This window comes from Mustelus asterias, chromosome 15, assembly GCF_964213995.1.
Source record: "Mustelus asterias chromosome 15, sMusAst1.hap1.1, whole genome shotgun sequence".
Taxonomy (NCBI): Eukaryota; Metazoa; Chordata; class Chondrichthyes; order Carcharhiniformes; family Triakidae; genus Mustelus; species Mustelus asterias.
In genome coordinates, this window is record NC_135815.1 from 100,515,491 (window position 1) to 100,541,797 (window position 26,307).

The following is a 26,307-nucleotide window of genomic DNA, read 5'->3' on the forward strand; positions in this document are numbered from 1 at the left end:
AAACAAACTCAGCAATAGCCCCAAATTCGGGAAATCAACCCACCAAACTCGGGAATCAGTCCCAAATAAACTCTGGAATAGCTCCAAACTCGAGAATCAATCCCTCCAAACTCGGGAATAAATCCCCCCCCATTCCCAACATTCTGCCATCCAGGGGAGCGCCGAGTTCAGTCCAAAGGATTTCTCCCTCCCCCCGCCCCCCCCATGAAAGAGGAGGATGGGTATGTCAGCATTGGGCGGACAGTAAAGAACGGGATTCCCCAAAACAAGCTCCGTCAGCATGACAAAAATAATTTTTATTTTTTTATATTCAGATTTCAGGACGCACACAGTTAAAGAAAAAACTACAACAATTGACTCCGTTATGTTACAATCCAAACCGCTTCGATCAGAACTCTAAGACTCGGGTGTGCGATTGTAATCTTTTCAGCTTCCTTGATAGAAAAAAATGCTATCCACAAGCATCTGTTTAGAACCACAATAATAGGCATTAGCTCATCGCATTTTAGTAAATTTTATGCATGCCAACTCATACCAAACTGCTACTTTTACCAAAAAAAATTTGCAATAATACATTTAATTATTTCCAGTCCTTTTTTTTTGCACAAAAAAAGAGAATTGTATCTATTTACAAGGTTTACACAAATTCTTGATAAACGAAATGGAAATGCACGTAGAGGGGAAGAGGGATTAAGATGCTGCCGTCTTTTTTGTTGTTGTGTTCTAGTCTGAGAAGAAGGGGAGGGGGGAGAAAATAAAAAGAATGGTGTAAACATATTTGTAGCCAAAACAAAATGTCTTCAATCGGGTCCATGGATATCTGTGTTTTGTTCAGTTGCACCAAATATTATTGTGTTGCATGCCAGGCGTTGTGGCGAGGAGCACTCAATAGCCTCTGATGTGACAGTTGAGGGTTTTTTTTTAGGGGGGTGGGGAATGGAACTTCTGCCTCCCCCTCCTTCCTTCCTCCCACTCTCCTTAAGACACTGCCTGCAACAGCTGATTAATCGTTGTTGATGGCTGCAGTGTTCCCATCCTACCCGATTTACATCAGCTGAAGCCCAATTGAAATATGGTAAGTGAATTGGACATGCAAATTCACCCCCTAGGCTAGAGAGGCCGGCATGGCTCAAATTCTGGCGTTGGCAATCCTCTGCCCGAAGAACGGTGGTTGCAGCGTTGTGTGGCTTTTGTTTCCGAACCGAAAAAAATCCTGATCATAATAGTTTCCAGTCACTTGAAGGGCAATTGTAAGGCTGTGTTTTTTTGCACTAAGAAGGAGGACTGGGGAACAACACACATAGTGTGGAAGAAAGTTTACATATTTTTTTTAAATCTATAAGAAAACAACATATTATAGGGACAGTACAATCCAATGTACAAGTTATAATCAGAGCAGTCTTCTTTCTTTTATCGTCCCATGTGATTCTACAATAGCATTGAACAGAATTTCTTGTCCCCAGGAGTTGATTCTCACACGACGCGCGTCCTGATCTCAGGATCCCTGTGAAAAGATGTTGGATTGCGGTTGGTCCACAGTTGATGTGAGGGACACAGCTCCCGTTTCACTGCTTAAGAATCAGTGTCCGAAACTCAGGGTCACCATTGTGGATGCAATTTCCCATTCGGCTACTGGGCATGGATGTCCATCACTTGTCCTCCCATTGTTGGGTCTCCCGGGTTAAGCATTGTAGGGCTGGATGCTGACATTGGCATCCCAGGGTGGGGTGGTGGTCCCCCATGCATCATCATTGCTGGGTGGTGAGGGTGTCCAGGAATGTAGGAATGCATGGGAGGTCCATGTCGTAATTGGGCGGGATGAGGGGGCATCTGGGGAGGGGTGTAACTTGGCTGTCCCATGCTCATGGCCATTGGACCACCCTGCGATACATAGTCCCCTGGCATACCTTGCAATCCTGCAAAAAAGCACACGGAAGCCTTTAGTGAAACAACGGAGGCACCTCGGAATCTACTTAGAACATATAAACCTATCTAGTCAAAGATGGGAGTTATGCAAAACTGTAACTGTTTAAATAAAAAATCTTGTTCAATGTATCATACCAACACATTTGGTGCTTTGCAAAACAATGGGAAGTTTAGACAAATGATTAAATAATCGTCTTAAAAAAAACTTTCAGAAGTTTAAAAGGAAAAAAAAACATGGTCATGCAAGGAGTAAATGTTGACTGAGAGTAACTTTCGGAATGTGTCCCAACGTTTGAAATGAGTTCCTCATTATTGCAGGAAAAGTTTAGCCCAAACTTGGCGTGATGCAATTAGAAAGAAATTTCTAATTGCACTGTCCCACTGGAGAGAACTGGAACGACATACCCCCTGTTGTTCGAAGACCATGGGGTCGCCGCAACTTAAGCGAAACCTTAATCAGCAATCACTTTTATTACTGAAAATGGAAAGGTTTGGAGCAAAAGAAGTGGCGGGGGTTGGGGAGGGGGGCAATCATGACCTTGTAAAAAAAAGGTCAAAAAACTTTTGCTTGGTAATTGGAGGGTGGATTTCCTAACAAAAGGCCTCCAAGGATGCCAGGGTGGAGGGGGTGGGGGGTGGTGGGGGGGGGGGGGGGGGGGGGGAGAGAGAGACTGGGTCACTAAGCATGGTTACTAAACCATACCTGTGAGGCGGCCGGGCACATAGGAGCAAATCAATAATGTTCATTAATTAAATCTTTCTCTGTGATCACTAATGTCTGAAAAGCAAGAATTTGAATTCGGGCCACCCTTGGCTGAGTTTGGATGGAAACAAAAAGAAAAATGGGGAGGGGGGGGGGTGGGGTGGCGGTTTAAAACAATGAGCCTCCTGCTCTCCTTAGGCCCGCTACCTTCTGCATGGGTTGCCACGGTTGATGGGAATTGACAGGTGTATTGTTCCTAAGAGCTATAAGCTCTATAATCATCGGGGGTGGAACGCACAGTGCTCTCGCTAAGTAGGTTCAATTGGCTTTGCTTCTGAGTAATATGGCGCTGTGACGGCTACAAACACCTTGGATTCAGGTCTCTAAAGCTGTACAGCAAACGGCTGCTTAATCTACCCTTAAGGAACAATTGCCAACTAATGAAAATTGCTTATAAAATATACTGTACCCACTGCTCCATAATCAAATAAGCCGATAATATTTTTGTAATAACCTATTAATTTAATTGGTCATGAAGCATATAATACATCATTTAAATTTAATTGACCCTAGAAACTAAGAAACAATATTTAAATTAGCCAAGCTAGAAATTTCCATGCTGAGGTAATAAGTCTGTTGCCTTCCTGAGCTCAATGGAATTTTTTCACAGCCAATTGTCACACTGATCTTTGATTCCAGGCAGAATCTAGAATTCACTTGGCCTTCAGATCCTCTCAAAAAACAAAAAATAGTCTGCTAACACATGAGAGGAACAGAGTTACTGGAAAGAAGCAGAAGGGACCCTCAATTAATGCCAATCTTCAGGGAGGAGGAGGGGGGGAGGAATTGCAGTAAAGAGATGATGCCTTTTTTATATTTAATGTGTCACTGTTGGTTGGTGCGTTTGGGTGTTTGAATGGAACAGAGCACTCCAGGAATCTACACATACGCACACACACACACACGCACACACACACACAAAATGGTTGGTTTAATTAAAAAAAGAGAAGAATAACTCTCATTTATCATGAAGGGCAAGGGCAGTAAAAAGCAGAGAGCTCACAAGGCTTCGCTTTTACCCGGACCAACCATTCAGGATTGCATTAATGATCTCTATTTTTGTATCCTCGAAAAGTCAAGTCCATTTGTCACACTGCACGTGATGGCATACTTAATTTGGATGTGTGCAATTAGTCTGAGCCGAACTCCTTACGCCCGCTGCACCCTCCTCCATTCTGCCTGGCATCTCCTTTTTAAAAAAAAAATAATTTCCCAAAAAAAAAGAAAAAAGAAAAATGCTTTGTTAGTTTAAAACAAAATGATAAATCGGGGCCCTAATTGAATATGTAGGGATTTGTCTCAATTCGAATTATGTTGAATGCTCCTGGTTTGCTTGGCTGTTGGAACATTGTCCGATTGCCTTTTTGGTGTCTCCCAGGATAGTGTATAAATGTAACTCATGCATCAACTGTGGATAGACAGATTTATGACACTTTGGGGACATGCTCTTTCCTCTCCTTGCATTGCTGCAGACTGCTTACATTTTGCCAATCAGTCTGTTGCTATAGCGACACACTCCCCCCCTCTGGCTGGTTCTTGTTTGTGTCATGTGGTCCTCTCTGCATTACTGTGCACAGTTCCACATAACAGCATTAGACACAAATGTTACCCCTACATGGATATAGATATGTGTGTGTATGTGTGCGGGTGTGTACATATATAAACACATATCTACTTATAGCTATACGTGCGTGTTTTAATACGTTTTATGTCACTGGTGGTGAATTCAAGCATTCATGGGTAAGAGAAAAAAAGAAAATAGCCCAAGAATAGTTTGGAAAAGAGTGAATGAAGCATGAAGTTATGGGCGGGAACAGCAGAAAAAAAATGGATGAAGAGGGGAAAAAAAATTCTCCTAGAACAAGATGTAAAAACAAAGACCCTATTTGTACTTACTTCCCCCTTGCTTTGCGATTGGTAAACTAGATGGAGGTTACATGTAGTGCCATTGCCCTTCCATACCCATATTCATGCCCATTCCACTCATAGGTCCTAGAAAGGAGATAAAAATCCAAGAAGATTCCAGAAAATGAGCAAAGTCAAAAAAAAACAGATAGTGCCAAATAAGACCCTTTCTTTCTCTCTTAAACACCAGGATCTGAGGGTCAAGCAGGGGTAATGGGCTTCTACAACAAGAGAAACCGGTTTTCCCCCTTTTTTATCATTAGGTGCATAGAAGACAGGCAAGGCAAGGCAGGCAGCTAAAGTGCAGCAAAAGATGAGGGTGATAATCTTGATAAGCACTCTGAATTGTGTGAATGAAGATGTAAACACTGGTGAGCATGGAATATGGGAAACAAAAATACACGTATACACGCCTTACCAGGGGGCCTGATTCCCATATGCTGCTGGCCATCCATCACAAAGCCTCCCATTGGCTGACCGTCTGGGTTGTAGGGCGCACCTTGGCTCACTGAGGATTAAGCACAAGTCTGGATATCATTTTCTGTCGATAATGCCCTGATCTGATTCAAACTCTGGGACATGTTCGTCTGGAGAGGTTCCATAATACAAAGCATATGAACAGAATTTCAACTCGCTGACTCACTTTTCACAAAGCCATCTTTTAAAAATATATATATATACTCGCCCGACTGATGTAATCTGGCTAAAAGTATTAGACCCCATGTGCTTACTTTCACTTCAAATGCTAAACTAATTGCTCCTTGGTACAGGCCCTGGATATTTATATCATTCTAACAGAGGGAAGGTTACTGAACCAGTTTTGCTTAGGTTATTAATGAGGGTAGCTTGTTGGCACGTCATCCATTTCACTATGCGCACATTGAACAATGAGTAGGTTCTGAAGATGATGCCACTAAAAAGTATGGAAGGTTCAAGGCTATTTTAGACTATTCTTCTGTGGCAGAGTAATCGTCAATTGATTTGTGATCAGGTACCGCTGTCTCTCTAGTTTGTCTTCGGACAATATATTCTGTAACATCCTGTCTTTGGGAACCGTAAGGGAACCTTGTGTTCACCAGCACCCAGGAACCCTTTGCTTTCTCCACTTGGAAAATCTAACACAAAGGGCTGGATTTTCCACTTGCCCTAATGTCGGAAAATCCTGCCTGAGGTCATTGGATTTTTCCATGACCCATGTCCCGCCCACTGCGATTCCCATGGCAGGTGGGACGAGAAAAATCCGCCCAGAATTTTTGATTTGATTTATTATTATTATTATTTATGAGGAAAGGTTGCGGGAGCTAGGGCTGTTCTCTCTGGAGCGGAGGAGGCTGAGGGGAGACTTAATAGAGGTTTATAAAATGATGAAGGGGATAGATAGAGTGAACGTTCAAAGACTATTTCCTCGGGTGGATGGAGCTATTACAAGGGGGCATAACTATAGGGTTTGTGGTGGGAGATACAGGAAGGATATCAGAGGTAGGTTCTTTACGCAGAGAGTGGTTGGGGTGTGGAATGGACTGCCTGCAGTGATAGTGGAGTCAGACACTTTAGGAACATTTAAGCGGTTATTGGATAGGCACATGGAGCACACCAGGATGATAGGGAGTGGGATAGCTTGATCTTGGTTTCAGATAAAGCTCGGCACAACATCGTGGGCCGAAGGGCCTGTTCTGTGCTGTACTGTTCTATGTTCTATTATTACATGTATAGGGATACAGTATTGTTTCTTGCGCGTTATACAGACAAAGCATACCATTCATAGAGTACATAGGGGAGAAGGAAAAGGAAGATATAGAATGTAGTGTTACAGTCATAGCTAGGGTGTAGAGAAATATCAACTTAATATATCGTAGGTCCATTCAAAAGTCTGATGGCAGCAGGGAAGAAGCTGTTCTTGAGTCGGTTGGAACGTGACCTCAGACTTTTGTATCTTTTTCCCAACGGAAGAAGGTGGAAGGGAGAATGTCCCGGGTGTGTGGGGTCCTTGATTATGCTGGCTAATCAATGGAGCATCAGCCCTGGAAAGTTTTTGCTGCTGCCCATTAGTCCCCCTGCGCTCCAGTAAAATTAAAAGGAAAGAACTCTTTCTGTTTAGCAATGACTCCAGCAGTGGGTTGCTCTTTGAAACTTTCCATGGAATTATTCAAGGTTACACCACAGAGAAAGGGCCAACTCTCTGCTTCTATTAGCTTTTAGAGAGCCGGTCAATTAATCCCATTTCCTTGCACTATCCCCATAGCCCTGAACATTTTCACTTCAAATATTTATCCAATTCCCTTTTGAAAGTTACTGCTGAGTCTACTTCCACTGCCCTTTCAGGCAGCGCCTTCCATGTTACAAAAAAAGTTTTCTCCGGTAACTCCTTAAATCTGCTTCTGCTGGGTACTGAAATGGGGATAAGGTGGGAAAGTGGAATTATGGGGGTGGCATGGTGACACAGTGGTTAGCACTGCTGCCTCACAGCGCCAGGGGCCCGGGTTCAATTCCTTCCTCGGGTCACTGTTTGTGTGAAGTTTGCATGTTTTTTAAAAATTCATTTGTGAGACATGGGTGTCGTTGGCTGGGCCAGCATTTATTGCCCATTCCTAGTTGCCCTTGAACTCAGTGGCTTGTTAGGCCATTTCAGAGGACAGTTGAGAGTCAACCACATTGCTGTGGCTCTGGAGTCACATGTAGGCAGACCAGGCAGATTTCCTTCCCTAAAGGACATTTGTGAACCAGATGGGTTTTTCCGACAATCGACAATGGTTTCATGATCATCAGTAGATTTTTAATTCCAGATATTTTTTATTGAACGTTCTCCCCGTGTCTGTGTGGGTTTGTCTGCGTAGGTTTCCTCTGGGTGCTCCGGTTTCCTCCCACAGATGTGCAGGTGAGGTGGATTGGCCTTGCTAAATTGTCCCTTTGTGTCCCATGATGGGAGAATTAGCAAGGTAAATATGAGGGGCTATGGGGAAAGGGCTTGGGTAAGATGCTCTATCGGAGAGTTGGTGCAGACTCGATGGGCCATATGGCCTCCTTCTGCACTGTAGGGATTCTATGATCAGTCATGAGTAGCACTGCAGACTCAATGGGCTGAATGGCCTGCTTCTGCCCCTATATCTTATGGTCTCCTGCCACTGGAAACAGTTCCCCTTCAATTATACTCACCAAGCCCCCCCATAATTTTGAAGCTGTCTAACCAATCTCTCCTCAATCTTCTTCCTCTAAGGAGGATAATCCCAGCTTCTCCACAGAACTAAAGTCCCTCTTCCTGGGACCATTTTAGTAAACCTCTTTTGTGTCCCTACAAGGCCTTGTGAGTTATAAAGATCTGGTGGAACTTCTTTGCTGTTGTCTTCAATCTTTTGTGGATATTTGAATGTAATCTTAAAGCAAGATCGTTCTTGTCTGGCTTGTCCCATCTTCCCTGAGCATACAGTGGTTAAAAAAAACCCAAAAGCTAAAAAGCAGGTTGGACAGAGGCAGTGGAGAAACATGCCAAAAATCTACACAGGCAATGGTTTTAAAACACCATCGTACTTATTTTCAAATTGTGAAACACAAGCTCGTTTAGAAAGGGCGGAGGAAGCCTTTCGCTGTGTAACCGAATCAGAAAGACGATTATAAAGAAGATGATTATGCTTTAGTTACACACAGCCCGTGGAGGAAGTCTGCAGACATTCTGTCCCAGTTTCAAAATGTCCGACTATTAAAATCTTTCAGCTAGAGAATTCCACTCTACGGCGTTCCAAGGCCTCGGGTTAAAATTAGTGCCATTTTAGACAGAGGGTGCTTGAACGGTTTCTCCATTAGATGGTTACAGTGGAGGTCACGGCCAGAGCTCAAGGCAAAATGACACAACATCACCTCTTAAATATCACCACAGCCATCCTGCTAATTCGCAGTGGAGCAGAAGTTAGGCACAAAACGAAAATCACCCCCGCAATGCGATTAAGCATTTGCGAATGTAATATATAGCCTTGTTTTTACCGTTTGGGATCTGGTTTCCTCTCTGTGCTGGCCTTCTTAGACCATCCATCTTCTATGGTTGAGAAGGCTGGCTAGTGCCCTTACTCACAATGCTTCATTGATATCATTCTTGAGTTAGCTGTGCAGAGATGTATGACATTGGCTCAATAATGACTCTCCTTGCACCTTCCTATTCACACCTGGGAGAAGGCTTCACTTGGCCCAGCGACGTTATACTGCTTAGCACTTTATCATCCCACATTTGTTTCAAAGCCACAATGATGGTAAGAGGAGACATAAATGTTGCTTTGTTTCATGCGTAAATTAAGAAAGGATAATGGACAGCCATTGGGTTACGAACACCTTGATCACATTACAATCGCTCATGGTTTAGCTGAAGTGTTAAGCAAAATTAACAAAGGAAGTCTCACAGAATTTGGACTCTGCAGCCAACATGGTGTCTTGGTGGAACTAAGTTGTGTGGAAGGTGATATGGGATCCCTTCCCCAAATCATTCTGTCTCTCCCTCTCTCTCTTCCTCAAAATCTACCTCTTTGACTCTCTGTGACTGGGTGTCAAATGTTGTTTGATAACGCTCTTGTGAAGTGTCTTGGCGTGGCATACAAGTTTAAAGGTGCTGTACAAATGCAAGATCTTGTTGTAAAAGAACAAAAAAGATTTGCATTTACATAGCACTGTTCACAACCACTGGATGACACAAAATGCTTTACACACTGTGAACTGCTTTTTAAGAACAGTCACTGGTAGGAGACACAGAACCCAACACACAACAATCTCCCAGACTGAGCAATGTGATAAAGAGCGGACCGTCTGTGTTGTGTAGGGTTGATTTCCAAAGCTGTGCAGGTTAGGTGGATTGACCGCACTAAATTGCCCCTTGGTGTCCAAAAGATGTGTAGATTAGGGGGTGATAAGCCACGGTGAAATGTGTAGGGCTATGGGGATAGGGCAGGGGGAGGGCCTGGGTAAGATAATTCTGTCAGAGCGTCGGTGCAGCCTCAATGGGCCAAATGGCCTCCTTTTGCACTGTGGGGATTCTATGATTTGAGAAATAAATAATAGCCAGAACACCAGGGGCAAATCCTCCCGTCCTTCGAAATAGTGCCATGGGATCTTTTATGTGCAACAGACAGGCCTTTGATTTAGCATCTCAGCCAAAAGGTGAAAACGCGCCATCAAAGCTCCAATACTGGATTTTTTTTTTCAGCTCAATTTCTAGAGTGTGGCTTGAATCTGGAACCACGTTAGAAGCAAAGGTGCAACCAACTGAGTCACAGGAATATTAGTTTTATGGTTTGCAGCAACACTCCTATTTGCCCACACATGATAATCAGCGAGCAGTGATCAGGGCCTTTTTTAACCTGAGTTTTTGTGCCCGAGTTATGACATGCAGACAGGAGAAGGCTGAGCAGATTAATTCACTGATAAGTGACTTGCTGTAACCAATGCCCTGTTAAAAGCCTAAAGGATTACACTTAGAAGATGCACAGCAGCTTTACAGCAGATCCCAGTGGGTAACCCTGACATGTAAAATGCACCGATTTCCAAGAATCTCATTCAATGCGTTTTTTTCTGCTTGAAGGCAGTCTTACTTTCTGTTGCAATATTCACGTACCAACCGGCTCAAGAACAGCTTCTTCCCTGCTGCCATCAGACTTTTGAATTGACCTACCTCATGTTAAGTTGATCTTTCTCTACACCCCAGCTGTGACTGGAGGCACGGTGGCACAGTGGTTAGCACTGGTGCCTCACAGCGCCCGGGACCCGGGTTCGATTCTGGCCTCGGGTCACTGTCTGTGTGGGGTTTGCACGTTCTCCCCGTGTCTGCATGGGCTTCCTCCGGGTGCTCCGGTTTCCTCCCACAGTCCAAAGATGTGCGGGTTAGGTGGATCGGCCATGATAAATTATCCCTTGGTGTTAGGGGGATTGGCAGGGTAAATAGGGGGGGTTGTGGGGATAGGGCCTGGGTGGGATTGTTGTCAGTGCAGGCTCGATGGGCCAACTGGCCTCCTTCTGCACTGTAGGGATTGTTTGATTCTGTGACTGTAACACTACAATCTGCAACCTCTCCTTTCCTTCTCCCCTATGTACTCTACGAACGGTATGGTTTGTCTGTATAGTGCGCAAGAAACAATACTTTCACCCCGAATACACTCTCTTCCACCTTCTTCCATCGGGAAAAATATATAAAAGTCTGAGGTCACGTACCAGCCGACTCAAGAACAGCTTCTTCCCTGCTGCCATCAGACTTTTGAATGGACCTACCTTGCATTAAGTTGATCTTTCTCTACTCTTAGCTAAGACTGTAACACTACATTCTGCACCCTCTCCTTTCCTTCTCTATGAACGGTATGCTTTGTCTGTATAGCGCGCAAGAAACAATACTTTTCACTGTATGTTAATACATGTGACAATAATAAATCAAGTCATTTAAGATAATACGAATAAACAACTTTTAACAGAAAATGGACAACATTAAGCACTTTTAGTGTTCGTGTAATTGAGCCTTTTGCAGAGTCCATTTTGATTTTTTCGGCCTAACAATAATTGTTAAACATGAACAGATAATAAATCAGAACGATGCTGGAAATACTCAGCAGGTCAGGCAGCATCTGTTGAGGGAAACAAATTAATATTTTAGGTCAATGACTTTTCCGCTCAGACCTGTGTCTCATCCCGGCCCCATTATTTCTTACTCCCCCTTGTTAAGAGATACATCTAATCTGCTTTATTCTCTGCTTTAACATTAATGCAGTTCTCAGTGCGATAATGGGCGCAGTCGAGTCATTTAGCACTTCATAATTCATTAAAAGGGCATCTTCATCTTTGTAAGTCAGAGTATTTCAGTATTTCTTAATATTTAGCACAAAGGTGTCATCTGCTTCGTGGAAAACATAATTCATATCACCAGCAGCCAGCGTTGCAAAGCTTGCGTGTGATCGAGAATGAGATTCAACCCTTCCGAGCTCTTCATCTGGGGTTCCTTTTTAACGAACAAATTTAAAAGCAAAAGTGTATGGTTTAGACTAGTGTTACCGTTCACACAACAATCTGTTTACATACAACAAATGGGGGCCTTTCCTTCTCCTCTATATATTCTATGAATGGTATGCTTTTTCTGTATAGCACGCAAGAAACAATACTTTTCACTGTATCCCAATACATGTGACAATAATAAATCAAATCAAATCAAATCATAGAGCATTCAAAATCTCCTGGAGAATTCATCCTGACTCTAGATGAAAAACCGCAGACTCCAGCAAAGCCAATTGGAGAACAAGTTCTTGCTGCTCCTGGGAGTTCTAGACCTGCCTTGTCAGAGGCAGCACCTCTGCCTGTCCCTTACAAAACCTATAATGCTAAGGGAATGGAGCTGGGGCAAAGGAGGGGAAATCACTTTGGGTTCAAGAATTCCTAGTTCCCTCACTGAGTCACGATCCGGAATCTCCCCGGGAGGTGGCCTGCTGTGGGTCCCGTCATCAACAAAATATCAGTAAGAAGTCTCACAACACCAGGTTAAAGTCTAACAGGTTTATTTGTTAGCATGAGCTTTTGGAGTGTTGCCCCTTCATCAACAAAATATCTTGAGGGCATATTGCAGGGGTGTTTATCAAATAATGGCCCACCCACGCACAGGGAGATAATAGGGCTGGTGCCCAATGCTTGGTCAAACAGGTATAAGTTAAAGAGTGAAATGTAAAAGGAGAGAGAGGCAGTCAGGTGTAGGGAGGGAGTTTCAAAGCTTAGAGCTCTGGGCGGCACAGTGGCACAGTGGGTTAGCACTGCTGCCTCACATCACCAGAGACCCGGGTTCGATTCCCAGCTTGGGTCACTGTCTGTGCCGAGTCTGCATGTCCTCCCCGTGTCTGCGTGGGTTTCCTCCGGGTGCTCCTGTTTCCTCCCACAGTCTGAAAGATGTGCTGGTTAGGTGCATTGGCCATGCTAAATTCTCCCTCCGTGCACCCGAACAGGCGCCGGAGTGTGGCGACTCGGGGATTTTCACAGTAACTTCATTGCAGTGTTCATGTAAACCAACTTGTAACACTAATAAATAAACTGAAGGCACAGTCACCAATGGTGGAGCAAGAGGCTGGAATTTGAGGAGACAGGTTGTAGAGCTGGAATTGTAGGGGAGAGGTGCAGTCCATGCAACCTTCCCTGCTGCCTTAGCTCCCTCCCCTTCAAATAATGTCTGGAATATCTGACCCCAAAGGAACATAGAGTTGAAAATCAGGTGAAAATCTCAAAACTTGCATTCAGCAAGAGCAAATGGTGAATGGACCGCGTTAACATCCGGATGGCCCCGATCTGAATGCTGGAAAAGGCTCAAAGGACCTTCTCCAGTCGGATAGTATTTACCCAACTTCCCATTCAGCAGGAAGCAGTGGATAGTGATCAAGATCTGGTTCACTAATGTCCTTTAGGGAAGGAAATCTGTCATCCTTACCTCGTCTGGCCTACATGTGAGTCCAGAGCCACAGCAATGTGGTTGACTCTCGACTGCTCTCCATGGGCAACTGGGGTTGGGCAATAAATGCTGACCAGCCAGTGACGCCCATATCCCACAAGTGAATAAAAATAAAGAATGAATGGTTCCTCAATGCAGGGACGGTGAGATAGTTGTAGCTCCTATATCGTTATTTGACCAAGGCCAAAATCTATTCACCACTGACTGGGGCCTGGGCACAGTATCTAGTAAGAGTTTTAACAACACCAGGTTAAAATCCAACAGGTTTATTTGGTAGCAAATGCCATTAGCTTTCGGAGCACTGCTCCTTCGTCAGATGGAATGGATATCTGCTCTCAAGATTTTGTGTCTCGGTATGTCCTGTTTGAGAGCAGATATCCACGAAGGAGCAGCGCTCTGAAAGCTAATGGCATTTGCTACCAAATAAACCTGTTGGACTTTAACCTGGTGTTGTTAAAACTTTTACTGTGTTTGCCCCAGTCCAACGCCGACATCTCCACATCACAGTATCTAGCCCATGGAACTATCTACTACCTTACTCAACTCAATTATCAGAGGAAGAGAATTGAGATTTCCACGTCAGATAACAAGAGATCGGCTTGAATAGAGTCTTGGGGAGGGACACCAGAAAGAATTTTTAAAATATGATATACAACTGAAGTAATTCCTCTACTTTTAGCACTGGTCCCCTTCACTATGAATCCCCTCTATAAAGAATTTAATAATAACTAATGCTCGTCCATTAATCTGCAAAAGACGACGCTTCCCTGTTTAATATCTACAGCCTCCATCTTAAAAATAGAAGTTGAACAGTGATGTTATCAGCTGCTAACAACCATCTATGCAGCCTGAAATGGCTTGCTGTTTCCAACCCATGCATGTAAATACTGAAGAGTAAACAGACCCAGTTTCTGATTCGAAATTGGTAATTTTTATTAGTTAAAAGGAGTGGGTGTATAGGACTCCAATTCATACGGACAGGAGCTCTCCAGGATACAGCAATGTATTCACTTGTTCCTTGTAGCCATCGTTATGCTCCAATATATCCAGTCCAGATGGAGATTTATGTGTCGCTGCAAAGCTTGCTATTCGAGTAATGGTCTTAGCGTAGATTTTTTTTTCCCCAAAGGGGAAGAATGTGGCAACATGTCTGGATTTTAAAATGGTTGCGCCCAAACGCTCAGAGGTCAACCAAACGCAAATGGAAATCCACCGCATTCAGAAACTGCATTTCCAAGCGATTGTTGGCAAGGCCCCCCGATTCTCACATCCTTCAAACAATCAAAAGGGAGAATTTTCCTGACTGCACTCAACCCCATTGCAATTCAGACTGGGACAAATCTGGTTTCCATCTAGTGTGAACCCAATTACCAACTTAAAACAAAACTCCTGTTCTCCCATCCCCCATATCTGACCTGACCTGCCCCAGCACTAAAGAGGTAATGACACAGCTTGCAGCCAGAGAAGTTAAGGCAGGAGAACATGCCGTAGAACACCAGCTTCAGCCTCTGAATCGTGCAGAATCATGCTCACAATTTTCAGGGAAATGCAAAACTTTTGATCCATTAAGACTTTCAAGAAGAAAGTTCACAAACAATAATGTTAAGAAAGACAAACAGTTGTATTTATTAAGCTCCTTCCATGAATTGGGGATGCCCCCCAGTCAATGAAGTATTTTTGAGGAGTAGTTTGTCAATGTTATAGTGTGAGGAAGTCCTCCCGCTGGTGAGATGCATTGGCCGTGCTAAATTCTCCCTCAGTGTATCCGAACAGGCACCGGAGTGTGGTGACTAGGGGATTTTCACAGTAACTTCATTACAGTGTTAATGTAAGCCTATTTCTGACACTAAGAAATAATAAAAAAAATAAACACCATTCATGAAATTTTGGAAATATTTACATTTGGCCAGGTTTGGATGAGGGTAATAGTGATACTTCCCGAGTTTATATTCCTTGTCACTGTTCAGTGATATGTTGTTGGAAGCTCATTAGGCTGCAGGCCACAGTTTACTAATTTGAACTGAATTTAAATATATTTTTTAAAAAAACACACAGCTCCCAGTGGGATAATATCAATTCAGTGAATGGATGCAAGTTGGGTTCGATTGAGTTTGACATCATGCCCATTTATGTGTCACTAAGGGAAAGTTTGCTTGGCCCAAGGTGTTAGGGATTATGAGTTATAGTCCTGTAATTTTACTGTCAAATTGGGAGTGCCATACGGGATTTTCTTTTCTTCCCTCTTTTGCTATTTTCTGGCAAGGTCCTGAATCTCTCTAAGACTGCCTTCCTGGGGCCATAAGCCAGCCATCGATTCTGTTATCGGAGTCATGTATTACACAGGATGACATCGGATACACGGGGTATTGGCACACAGACAGGCCATTCAGACCAGCCAGTTCATGCTGGCATCGATGCTCCCCTTGAACCTCCTCCCATCTTTTCTCATCCAAATCTCCCACCGTAACCCTCTTATTCCCATCTCCCTCAGATGCATCTGTCCTACTATAGGGTATGGAACAGGGTTACACGGTCAATCCCAGAGTTTAAGGGAATGCTATCAAAGGAAAGATTGACTATCCTGATCCTTTCAAAAAGGAACTGGGAGAAATTTAAAATTATGAAATGATGTGACAAATGGAGACCAAGTAATTATGTTTTAAACTGGGCACAGAACTAAAGCTAAATGGGTCATTTTTACAATGAGCACGAGAGAATATAGGGAATGCATGAGGTGCAGATTTATTGAGTGTCAAGTGTGTGAAAGATTAGTGGCATAGGATCAGGAACTTTGATGATTTCAAGAAGGAAAGGGGTAGGTTCTTCTAAATGGGGTTTTGGGTTATTAGCGATAGGTTAGCCAGATGGGCAGAAGGTTTTCTCCTATCAGAAACTGTTATTATGGGCTGGATTTTTCGCTGGGGTTACTCAGCCACACGGACTGGGAAAATTCCAGACTGCTTTGTGCCGGCAGCCCCTCCCTGTCAGAGTTGGGGAGGAAGGGTTAGTCAAATTCCCAATGCCAGCTGATTACCCCCAACTGGGGGGCCACCAATTGGCCATCCGGCGGCACTTGGTTTGCCGTGTTTGGGATGGTGGGGATGGGAATGAGCCGAACCCCCCTCACCCAACTAGAAAAGGGTGAAGGCGGAGGACCTCCTCGTGAACCTGCTCCTGAACCTAGCCAGACACGCTATAAACAGGTCCTGGCAGCGGGTGACCGAGTGGGTTGTGCGACCCAACCGTCTGCCCCTCTACCGCGGTTACATTTACAGCTGCGTGTCCCTGGAGAGGGAGCATGCGGAATCCACGGGCACCATCGAGGTCTTCCGTGCTCATTGGGCACTGCAGGGGCTGGGGTGTATTATTGACCCTTTTAATCACCTTTTGGTTTAATGCTTTAAGTTTTCTTTTAGCTTTGTCTTTTGTTTCAGGCAGTATTCACCTTTTTGGTGGGGTGGCGGGGGGGGGGGGCGGCGGTTTGCCCCTTAGTTGAATTGTTTTGCCAAAAAGATGGAAGGAAATGTGTTAAATAAAATTTATTTATTAGTGTCACAAGTAGGCTTACATTAACACTGCAATGAAGTTACTGTGAAAATCCCCCTAGTCGCCGCACTCCGGCACCTGTTCGGGCACACCGAGGGAGAATTTAGCATGGCTAATGCACATAACCAGCATGTTTTTCAGACTGTGGGAGGTAACTGTAGCACCCGGAGGAAGCCCACACAGACACGGAGGGAACGTGCAGACTCCACACAGACAGTGACCCAAGGCTGGAATTGAACCTGGGTCCCTGGTGCTGTGAGGCAGCAGTGCGAACCACTGTGCCACCTAAATCCAGTGCAGGGGCTGCCACAGTTGTGTAAAACTGTCAGTTCCTGAACTACAAGGGTTCACTGAATGTACCTAGGAAGACATTGACACGTGCATTAACAACGCTATGCCATACCCCACCTGAATGGGATATTGCCCTATAAACATATAAACTATTTGCGAGCTTCACCGCAAAATGCAGATGGGAGATGGTTTCAAAGCTTTCGGACAAAGAACTGTAATTAGTCACTATAATCGGGCCCAATTTAAAACCCATTCACTTACCATGCTGTATAATTTTGTATTGGACATATACACTGGCTGTTGCTTTAGATTACAAATTACATACCTACAATGAGGTTTACCAGGATGCTGCCTGGATTCAAGGGAATGAGCTATAAGGAGAGGCTGGACAAACTAGGGTTGTTTTCTCTGGAGCGGTGGAGGCTGAGGGGAGACTTGATAGAAGTTTATAAAATAATGAGAGGCATAGATAGGGCTGACAGTCAGAATCTTTTGCCCAGAGTTGAAATGTCCAATACTAGAGGACATGCACTTAAGGTAAGAGGGGGAAAGCTCAAAGGAGATGCGAGGGACAAGTTTTTTAAACACAGAGAGTGGTAGGTGTGTGGAACGCGCTGCCAGATACAATAGGGTATTTAAAGGGCTTTTAGATAAGCATATGAATATGCAAGAAATAGAGGGATATGGAGCAAGGGCAGGCAGAAGGGATTGGTTTAATTTGGTGTCATGTTTGGCACAACATCGTGGGCCGAAGGGCCTGTTCCTGTGCTGTACTGTTCTATGTACTATTTAGATTACTTTCAAAAAATTATACTTCCCTTTCTGCACAAGAAAATAGCAAAATGGCTTTAGTTTTTATTGCATTTTATTTTACTTCCTGATTAAGTCTTCAGTGGGGCTTTGGTCGCACTGATCATTGCAATTTGCGTAATTCAGTGTGCGGTTCACTCTGAATCGAGGAACCAGCTGTGATGGGCGACCAACGAGCTAACTAGTTGTCGATGATTCAGGAGGATTTCTACCTCTGTCTGCAAATAACTGTTGATATATCTTCATTAGCCCCTTGCATTGAAGATGCTGTAGGCAGGAATCTGAGGCTGTGCCAAAAGGCACTCGTGTTGAGTTTGTGGAGTAGCAGCTGATGTTCTTGTCAGTCAGCTGTTTCTGTGCTTCTCCGTGCAAGCCACTGCTGAAAGCCATCATCTCCCGATGCCCACTGATCTGTCCAAATGTAGAACATCGGCCCCGTGTGAGAGCTGCGCCCTAAGCATTCTATAAATGAGTTAAAGACAGTCCTGATTGCTTCTTGGATTTTTGGATCTAAATCATTCATAGCAGCATTAACAGTTATTCTGACAGTTGTGTCTGTGATCTCCATTAAGACGATTACCTCGACAGTAGCCACTTGAAATTCCATATTTTGTCCTCCAACTGACTATTTTTACACCAGAAATTCCTATTCAACTTCCCTATTATTGTATGCTTTTGATATCTTTAACAATTCGGATGTAAATATAACACCCATAAAACTACCTCAGAAATTGTTTAGATTTATACAGAGGGTGGGATTTTCCGGCCATGCCCACCCCATAACCGGAAAATCCCACCCAAGGTCAATGGGCCTTTGCATGGTCCGTCCCCCCAAGCCCGCTACACTTCCTGTGGCAGGCAGGACAGGAAAATTCCCCCCAGAGTTTTTAACACAGCTAACTGTCCCATGGCACTGCACAAGAACATAATCAAACACAATCTGAGACTGAGCAACAAAGGAGCTATTAGCTCAGATGACCAAGACATTCAGCTTTAAGGAATGTCTTACCGAAAGAAAGAGAGATGAGAGCTTTAGGGAGGGAATGTCAGAGCTTTAGGCCCTATGTCTTGTGGTTTTATTATCCAAGCAGCTGAAGGCAGAACCAACAATGGTGGAGTGACTAAAACTGGGAACGCACACGAGGTCAGAATTAGCAGAGCACAGGGATCTTGGAGAGATGCAGGGCCGAAGGAGATTACAGAGATGGGGGAAGGATGGTGGTGGCAAGACTATGAAAACAAGGATGAGGGTTTTAAAAATGGAGGCATTGTTTAACCGGGAGGCCAGTGAGCACAGTGGGGGGGGGATGGATGATGGGTTAGGGCATGTGCAGCAGCGATTTGATTTACAGCGAGTAGCACATGGGCGGCCTACCAGGAATGGATCAAAATGGTCAAGTCTAGAGGTAATAAACACAAGAATGAAGAATTCAGCAGCAGATTGGTTAAGGCATAGACACAGTAGGAGAATATTATAGAGATGGAAACAGGCGGTCTGAGTAAAGGAGTGGCAACGTGGTCGGAATTTGATTTCAGGGCTGAAGATGTGGGTTGGCTGGTTCAGCCTCGAAGAGTTGCCAGGGAGTGGGATGGAGTTAATGGCGAGGGAACAGGGTTTCTGGCAGTGACTGAAGGCAATGACGCTCTTCCCAATATTGAGTTGGGGGAAATTTCTGCTCATCAAATGTTAGATGTCGGACAGTTTCTAGGCAGTGGGGGGGTTGACGGTGGTGAGGCAGATCTAGGTGGTGTGAGTGTACATCTGGAAACTGACATAACAGGCATGATTGGCCAGTTTGCCTCTTGTTGTCACCATCTTGCTACACATCCACAGCAAAATCAGATACAACTTCTATTTTGCAAAGGAGACAATTAACCCCCTTCCAACAAACAAACGGAAATCTGGTTTATTACTCAATGGAAGTCACAATGTGCTCGAGAACTCTTCCAATTGAGCAGTGCTTTCCTGCGTTCAGCTACAATACAATGGAGGGCGAAAGTCCACCATCACTCGGGAGTTTTGTGGGCGACCCACAGAAAATCACTTTGTTTCGTTTCTTTTTTAATTCCTGAAAAAAAAACTTTTTGTGGCCTCGCAAGTTTGCTTTTTAAGAGTCTCCCGAGGCTCCGGGCCTTTCCATGTGTTTATAAACCAAACCCCCAGGGGGAATTGGGGAGAACTCGAGATGATATCAAATTGTTAACCGTTTGGCCTGGAACGAGGCTTAAAGAAAATGTCAAATGCAACATGCATTATAAAAATGAAATGAAATGAAATGGCAAAGAGCCAGGAGAAATAATAAGGCAGCCCCTTTTGTTAGAATGCATCCTAGTATTAAATAACAAGGCGGATACACTGAAAACAATACTTGCTTACTTTAGCCCCAGTGTTGAAATGCTTTGCTTACAATATCACAAGACATTTAGAATGAGGAAACCCACTCAGCCCATTTTATTCCACCCAAACAGGATGGTCCTAACGTCACCCCGCGCCACCCCCCCCTCGTCCCGCCTCCCCACTTTAACAAACAACTGATTCAGAATAGATTCCAGAGAGTCTATTCCAAGTGCTAATGCTTTCTCACATGAAGACAAATTTCCTAAATTCTTCAAAAGAGTTTCCTCCGGGTACTCCGGTTTCCTCCCACCCTCCAAAGTTGTGCAGGTTGGGTTGATTGGCCATGATAAATTGCCCCTTCGTGTCAGGGGGATTAGCAGGATAAATACGGGGTTACGGGGATAGGGGCTGGGTGGGATTGTTGTTGGTGCAGGCTCGATGGGCCAAATGGCCTCTTTCTGCACTGTAGGATTCCATGATTCTACATATCAGTGCTCAGTTTTCTCTTTTAAACCCTCAGGTCCTTGCCTGGCCCATACAGTCTGGTTTTGAATATTTTGGTGAATTTACTTTCTCTATACCAATAGTCTTCCCCTGAAGAGACCACATCTCAGACATGGTCCAAATGAAAGGTCAAGATTTTCTGGTCCCTTCTCTAACTCTAGGCATCAGTGTTCTGGTTTCTCTGCTCTCCTTCTCACGCTTTAATACCCTTGTGTCTCAGAGACTAGGAATGAGCAAGGTAGTCAAAGGGTGGTCTAAGCAACTTATCAAGCTTTCCGCTGACTTGCATTCCATTGCATTGGGACGTTTGGTCACGTTTACATTTGGTTTTGCTGCTTGCTGCTCTGCATGGACAGAGCAGCTTGAGTGTTGAGTGTTACTCGCACGGAAACATCTCGCAGTGTCATTGTTAACTTATGCAGCTCCATTTCTGGGGCTGGCTTTTCACAGGGTTGGGGACCGGATGCTGGAGAGAGTCAAGAATCAAAGTCCCTGTGGTCTTCTCAGGATCCTGACATCTTCCAGGGTGTTTTGAAAGGGCTGGTGGTGGTTGCGAATGGAGTGGGAAAAGCCCAAAGATGTAAAGATGTGCAAGTCAGGTGGATTGGCCAGACTCAATTGCCCCTTAGTGTCAGGGGGACTAGCAGGGTAAATACGTGGGGTTACGGGGATAGGGCCTGGGTGGGATTGTGGTCGGTCCAGGCTCGATGGGCCGAATGGCCTCCTTCTGCACTGTAAGGATTCTATGATCCTATGAAAAGTGGTCACTGTTATTTAACAGCCCTTTAGCTCATCTAGGAGCTGGTTGGGAAACCTGTCAATATGCCACTGGGATCTTTAAGTATCTCTCTAGTGAGCCTGAATAGTTTTTGTTTGGTGTCGGATTTGCTGAGGAGTTGAAGTAAATCGCTTTGCATTAGTATTTAAATCAACTCGGGGGAGAGTGGGGGTGGTGGGGGGGGGGGGGGGGGGGGGGAGGGGGGTGCTCGAGCAAGGCCAGCACTGCTCCCCATCTTCTCATCCCTGGCTGCCTTCTGCTATATCCCACCTCAAGGAGCTGCCGACTCCAATCGGCAAGCCCCAACATGGCTGCCACCTGTCTTTACCACTGGCACCAGACAGACAGCTCCCACTCCCAGGAGGTGCTTGGCAAGGCCATTGGGCATCAAACCCTCCGCCTACCCAGCTAGGCCACTTGCATTTGAAGACTGCCGTGCAAGTGCGATGCCGCTTGGGCAGCCAGGGTCAGAACCCAGGATCCAGCCGGGCGTTCCCGACCCCACACGGAAAATCCGGCCTGTGGAGTTTGTGTATTGGCCATTTTCCCATATTGTAGTATCCTAGCCAGGCTATTTTTTGGTGGGTCTCAATTTTATTCTCTTAAATTCCAAAGCAAGTGCTGTAATTTAGTGACTCACGACCAAAAATGGTCCCAACTTGCTGTCTCCACACAAGAATCACATCAATTTGCTTCTCCCTTTAGGTATTCAATACCAATGTGTTGTTTTTGTTAATGCTAAATTTGGCAAAGGATTAAACTCAGCCACACACACAATGAGGCAGCAGAGCCTACTGATGTTTCCTGTAGCACTCAGCTACACAGTAGTCATGGACATGTCAACATGGCCCAGTGGGTTTACAAAGATAATTGCTTGCTAAAGAGATCATTCAAGCAATCTGACCTAGCCACGCACAGAAACTGGATTTAACTGCCCCTACAACAATCCCAGGCGTTTCTTTGTAACCACCATCGACATTCTGGAGACCATTTCCAGTCACTGATGTGTCAGCAAGTTGCCAACTCTCCGGAGCTGGCCTGTTGGGCTTTCCAGAAATTGTAGATTCATCCCCATGGCACTAATCGGAGCTACAGCCAGGAGAATAACCCTTGGGCCGTCAAAGAGAAGATGCATGCTTTTTTCATTTGCTTTGAATATCTATTTGTAAAAGAAATCCTGGAGACAGGGCAAAAGGCTATTTGAGTGAGTGTCAGACATCTTCCGATGGGGTAACCACGTGCAGGGATTTGTCCTTCGCATCGGGCTACTGATGTCGGGGTCAAATGGGTGTCACAACTCCAGTGTGTGTGCGGAACAGAACCCAGTGGTGATTTTCCCCATTTTGGCCAATTAGTGGCCAGGCAATTGGCACACCCATTAATTCAGGATGGTGGTCAGACTTTTGAAGTTGAAGAACCAATAGGGGTCCTTCCAGCTCGGAAGGAGATGAACCCTACAGTCCAGGTAAGAGAACACGAGAGAGAGAGAGAGAACCAGAGAGAGAGAGAGAGAGCCAGAGAGAGAGAGAGGCAGAGAGAGAGAGAGAGCCAGAGAGAGAGAGAGCCAGAGAGAGAGCCAGAGAGAGAGCCAGAGAGAGAGAGAGAGCCAGAGAGAGAGAGAGCCAGAGAGAGAGAGGCAGAGAGAGAGAGAGCCAGAGAGAGAGAGCCAGAGAGAGAGAGAGCCAGAGAGAGAGAGAGCCAGAGAGAGAGAGAGCTAGGGAGAGAGAGCCAGAGAGAGAGAGAGTCAGAGAGAGAGAACCAGAGAGAGCCAGAGAGAGAACCAGAGAGAGAGAAGGAAGGAGACAAAAGGCGGGTAACTATAGGCCGGTCAGCTTAACGTCTGTAGTAGGGAAAATGCTGGAATCCATTATTAAAGAGGAGATAGCAGGGCATCTGGATAGAAATGGTTCGATCAATCAGACGCAGCATGGATTCATGAGGGGAAAGTCGTGCTTGACGAACATGTTGGATTTTTATGAAGATGTGACGAGGGCGGTTGATGGAGGAGAACCGGTGGATGCGGTGTTTTTGGATTTCCAAAAGGCGTTTGATAAGGTGCCCCATAAAAGGCTGCTGAAGAAGATTAGGGCACACGGAGTTGGGGGTAGTGTGTTAAAGTGGATTGGGGACTGGCTATCCGACAGGAAGCAAAGAGTCGGAATAAATGGGTGTTTTTCTGGTTGGAGGAAGGTAACTAGTGGCGTGCCGCAGGGATCGGTACTCGGGCCGCAACTGTTTACCATTTATATAGATGATCTGGAGGAGGGGACGGAGTGTAGGGTAACGAAGTTTGCAGACGACACAAAGATAAGTGGAAAAGTGAATCGTGTGGAGGACGGAGAAGATCTGCAGAGAGATTTGGACAGGCTGAGTGAGTGGGCGAGGATATGGCAAATGGAGTATAACGTTGAGAAATGCGAGGTTATACACTTTGGAGGAAATAATAACAAATGGGATTACTATCTCAATGGAAACAAATTAAAACAGGCTACCGTGCAAAGGGACCTGGGGGTCCTTGTGCATGAGACGCAAAAGCCCAGTCTGCAGGTACAACAGGTGATCAAGAAGGCAAATGGGATGTTGGCCTATATTGCGAGGGGGATAGAATATAAAAGCAGGGATGTCTTGATGCACCTGTACAGAGCATTGGTGAGGCCGCAGCTGGAATACTGTGTGCAGTATTGGTCCCCTTATATGAGGAAGGATATATTGGCATTGGAGGGAGTGCAGAGAAGGTTCACCAGGTTGATACCGGAGATGAGGGGTTTGGATTATGAGGAGAGGCTGAGGAGATTGGGTTTGTACTCGTTGGAGTTTAGAAGGATGAGGGGGGATCTTATAGAGACTTATAAGATAATGCGGGGGCTGGATAGGGTGGAGGCGGAGAGATTCTTTCCACTTAGTAAGGAAGTTAAAACTAGAGGACACCGCCTCAAAATAAAGGGGGGTCGGTTTAAGACAGAGTTGAGGAGGAACTTCTTCTCCCAGAGGGTGGTGAATCTCTGGAATTCTCTGCCCACTGAGGTGGTGGAGGCTACCTCGCTGAATATGTTTAAAGCGCGGATGGATGGATTCCTGAGCGGTAAGGGAATTAAGGGTTATGGGGATCAGGCGGGTAAGTGGTACTGATCCACGTCAGATCAGCCATGATCTTATTGAATGGCGGGGCAGGCTCGAGGGGCTAGATGGCCTACTCCTGCTCCTATTTCTTATGTTCTTATGAGTCAGAGAGAGAGAGAGCCAGAGAGAGAGAGAGTCAGAGAGAGAGAGAACCAGAGAGAGAGAGCCAGAGAGAGAGAGAGAGACAGAGAGAGAGAGAGCCAGAGAGAGAGAACCAGAGAGAGAGAGAGCCAGAGAGAGAGCCAGAGAGAGAGAACCAGAGAGAGAGAGAGCACGAGAGAGTCAGAGAGAGAGAGAGTCAGAGAGAGAGCCAGAGAGAGAGGGAGCCAGAGAGCCAGAGAGCCAGAGGGTCCCTCCGCCCTCTTTAAACCTTTATATCTTTAAACATAAGAATGCCCACAGATGTCTGGCCACCATTTTATTGCAGGGGAGGGGTTGCTGAAAGCCTACTTGGAGTGCTGGCACCCCCCACGGCAGTTGCCATGGGACCACGTCCAGGGAGCTGGACTAGTCCCTGATGTCTCGTGGGCCCACATGGCCAATTGGAAACTCTCAGTCACCTTCTGACAATGGGTGGCACAGTGGTTAGCACTGCTGCTTCACAGCACCAGGGACCCGGGTTCAATTCCGGCCTCGGGTCACTGACTGTGTGGAGTCTGCACGTTCTCCCCGTGTCTGCGTGGGTTTCCTCCGGGTGCTCCGGTTTCCTCCCACAGTCCAAAGATGTGCGAGTTAGGTTGATTGGCCATGTTAAATTGACCCTAGTGTCAGGGGGATTAGTAGGGTAAATGTGTCAAGTTGCGGGAATAGTGCCTGGGTGGGATTGTGGTCGGTTCAGACACGATGGGCTGAATGGCCTCCTCCTGTACTGCAGGATTGTATGATATCTATTCTATAAAGTCTTGGTAGGTCCTTCGGCCGCTCAGTTTGCTGCCTGTCAGTTGCGGTAACCCTGTCGACCCCATGCCCCCGTTGGGATGTAACAGCGGTCCGGAACTGACTGGAGGCAGCAAATAGCTCACAAGCCAACAGCGCAAATTTCCACACCCGCTTCCATCAGGGACCAGAATTCATTGGCCCATTGGTCTGTGAGCCTTCTTATTGGCTATGGGAAGGAGGGGCACCATGAGGATGGATGTCTGAACTGACCAATGGTAGGAGTGTAGAGGGGGGGGGTTGGGGGGGAGGCGATGAACTCTACAGGAGCCATTCAGAGCTGGCAACCCTAGGGCGCCGCTTAACACGACCAAAACTGACACTTACCAATTTTTACCACCCGTCTCTCTTCCCGTACAATTTGACCAAAAAGCATGCCGCAGATTTTGGCAATCTATTTTGCTTAGTGTGCGCCCAGGTTTCCTTTGTATACCCCTCCTCTCAATCCGAAAATGCTCCAGGAGTTCCAGCCCTCACCAGCCCTCAACCCTCAGTCCTCTGCCAGTAAAGAATAAAGAATAAAGAAAATTACAGCACAGGAACAGGCCCTTCGGCCCTCCAAGCCTGCACCGACCCAGTAGGTACAAGCCTTGGCACAGCAGAGAAGAGTGAGAGGGGATCTCATAGAAACAGGGTTAGACAGGATAGATTCAGAAAGAATGTTCCCGATGGTGGGGGAGTCCAGAACTAGGGGTCATAGTTTGAGGATAAGGGGCAAAGCTTTTAGAACTGAGGTGAGGAGAAATTTCTTCACTCAGAGGGTGGTGAATGTGTGGAATTCACTCCCACAGAAAGTAGTTGAGGCCAAAATGTGTGATTTCAAGAAGAAATTAGATATAGCTCTTGGGACTAAAGGGATCAAGAGATATGAAGGGAAGGGGGGGAAATCAGGATATTGAATTTGATGATCAGCCATGATCATAATGAATAGTGGAGCAGGCTTGAAG

At 45.4% G+C, this 26,307-nt stretch overlaps 1 protein-coding gene across 4 annotated transcripts in view; it reads right to left on the reverse strand.

Annotated features, from left to right (window-relative positions):
* Positions 1–270: 270 nt before the first annotated feature.
* Positions 271–26,307, reverse strand: part of LOC144504689 (homeobox protein Meis1) — a 246,016-nt gene continuing 219,979 nt past the window's right edge. For 2 of the 4 annotated variants that reach the window (XM_078230403.1, XM_078230402.1), the window contains exons 11-12: positions 5,013–5,102; positions 277–1,916 (exon numbers count right to left, since the gene is read on the reverse strand). In XM_078230403.1, coding sequence (XP_078086529.1) covers positions 1,630–1,916; positions 5,013–5,102 — 377 coding nt within the window. In that variant the 3' untranslated portion in view covers positions 277–1,629. Of the gene's footprint in view, positions 1,917–4,585; positions 4,682–5,012; positions 5,103–26,307 lie in introns of all 4 variants that reach the window. The other 2 variants (XM_078230406.1, XM_078230405.1) reach the window with 2 other exon arrangements.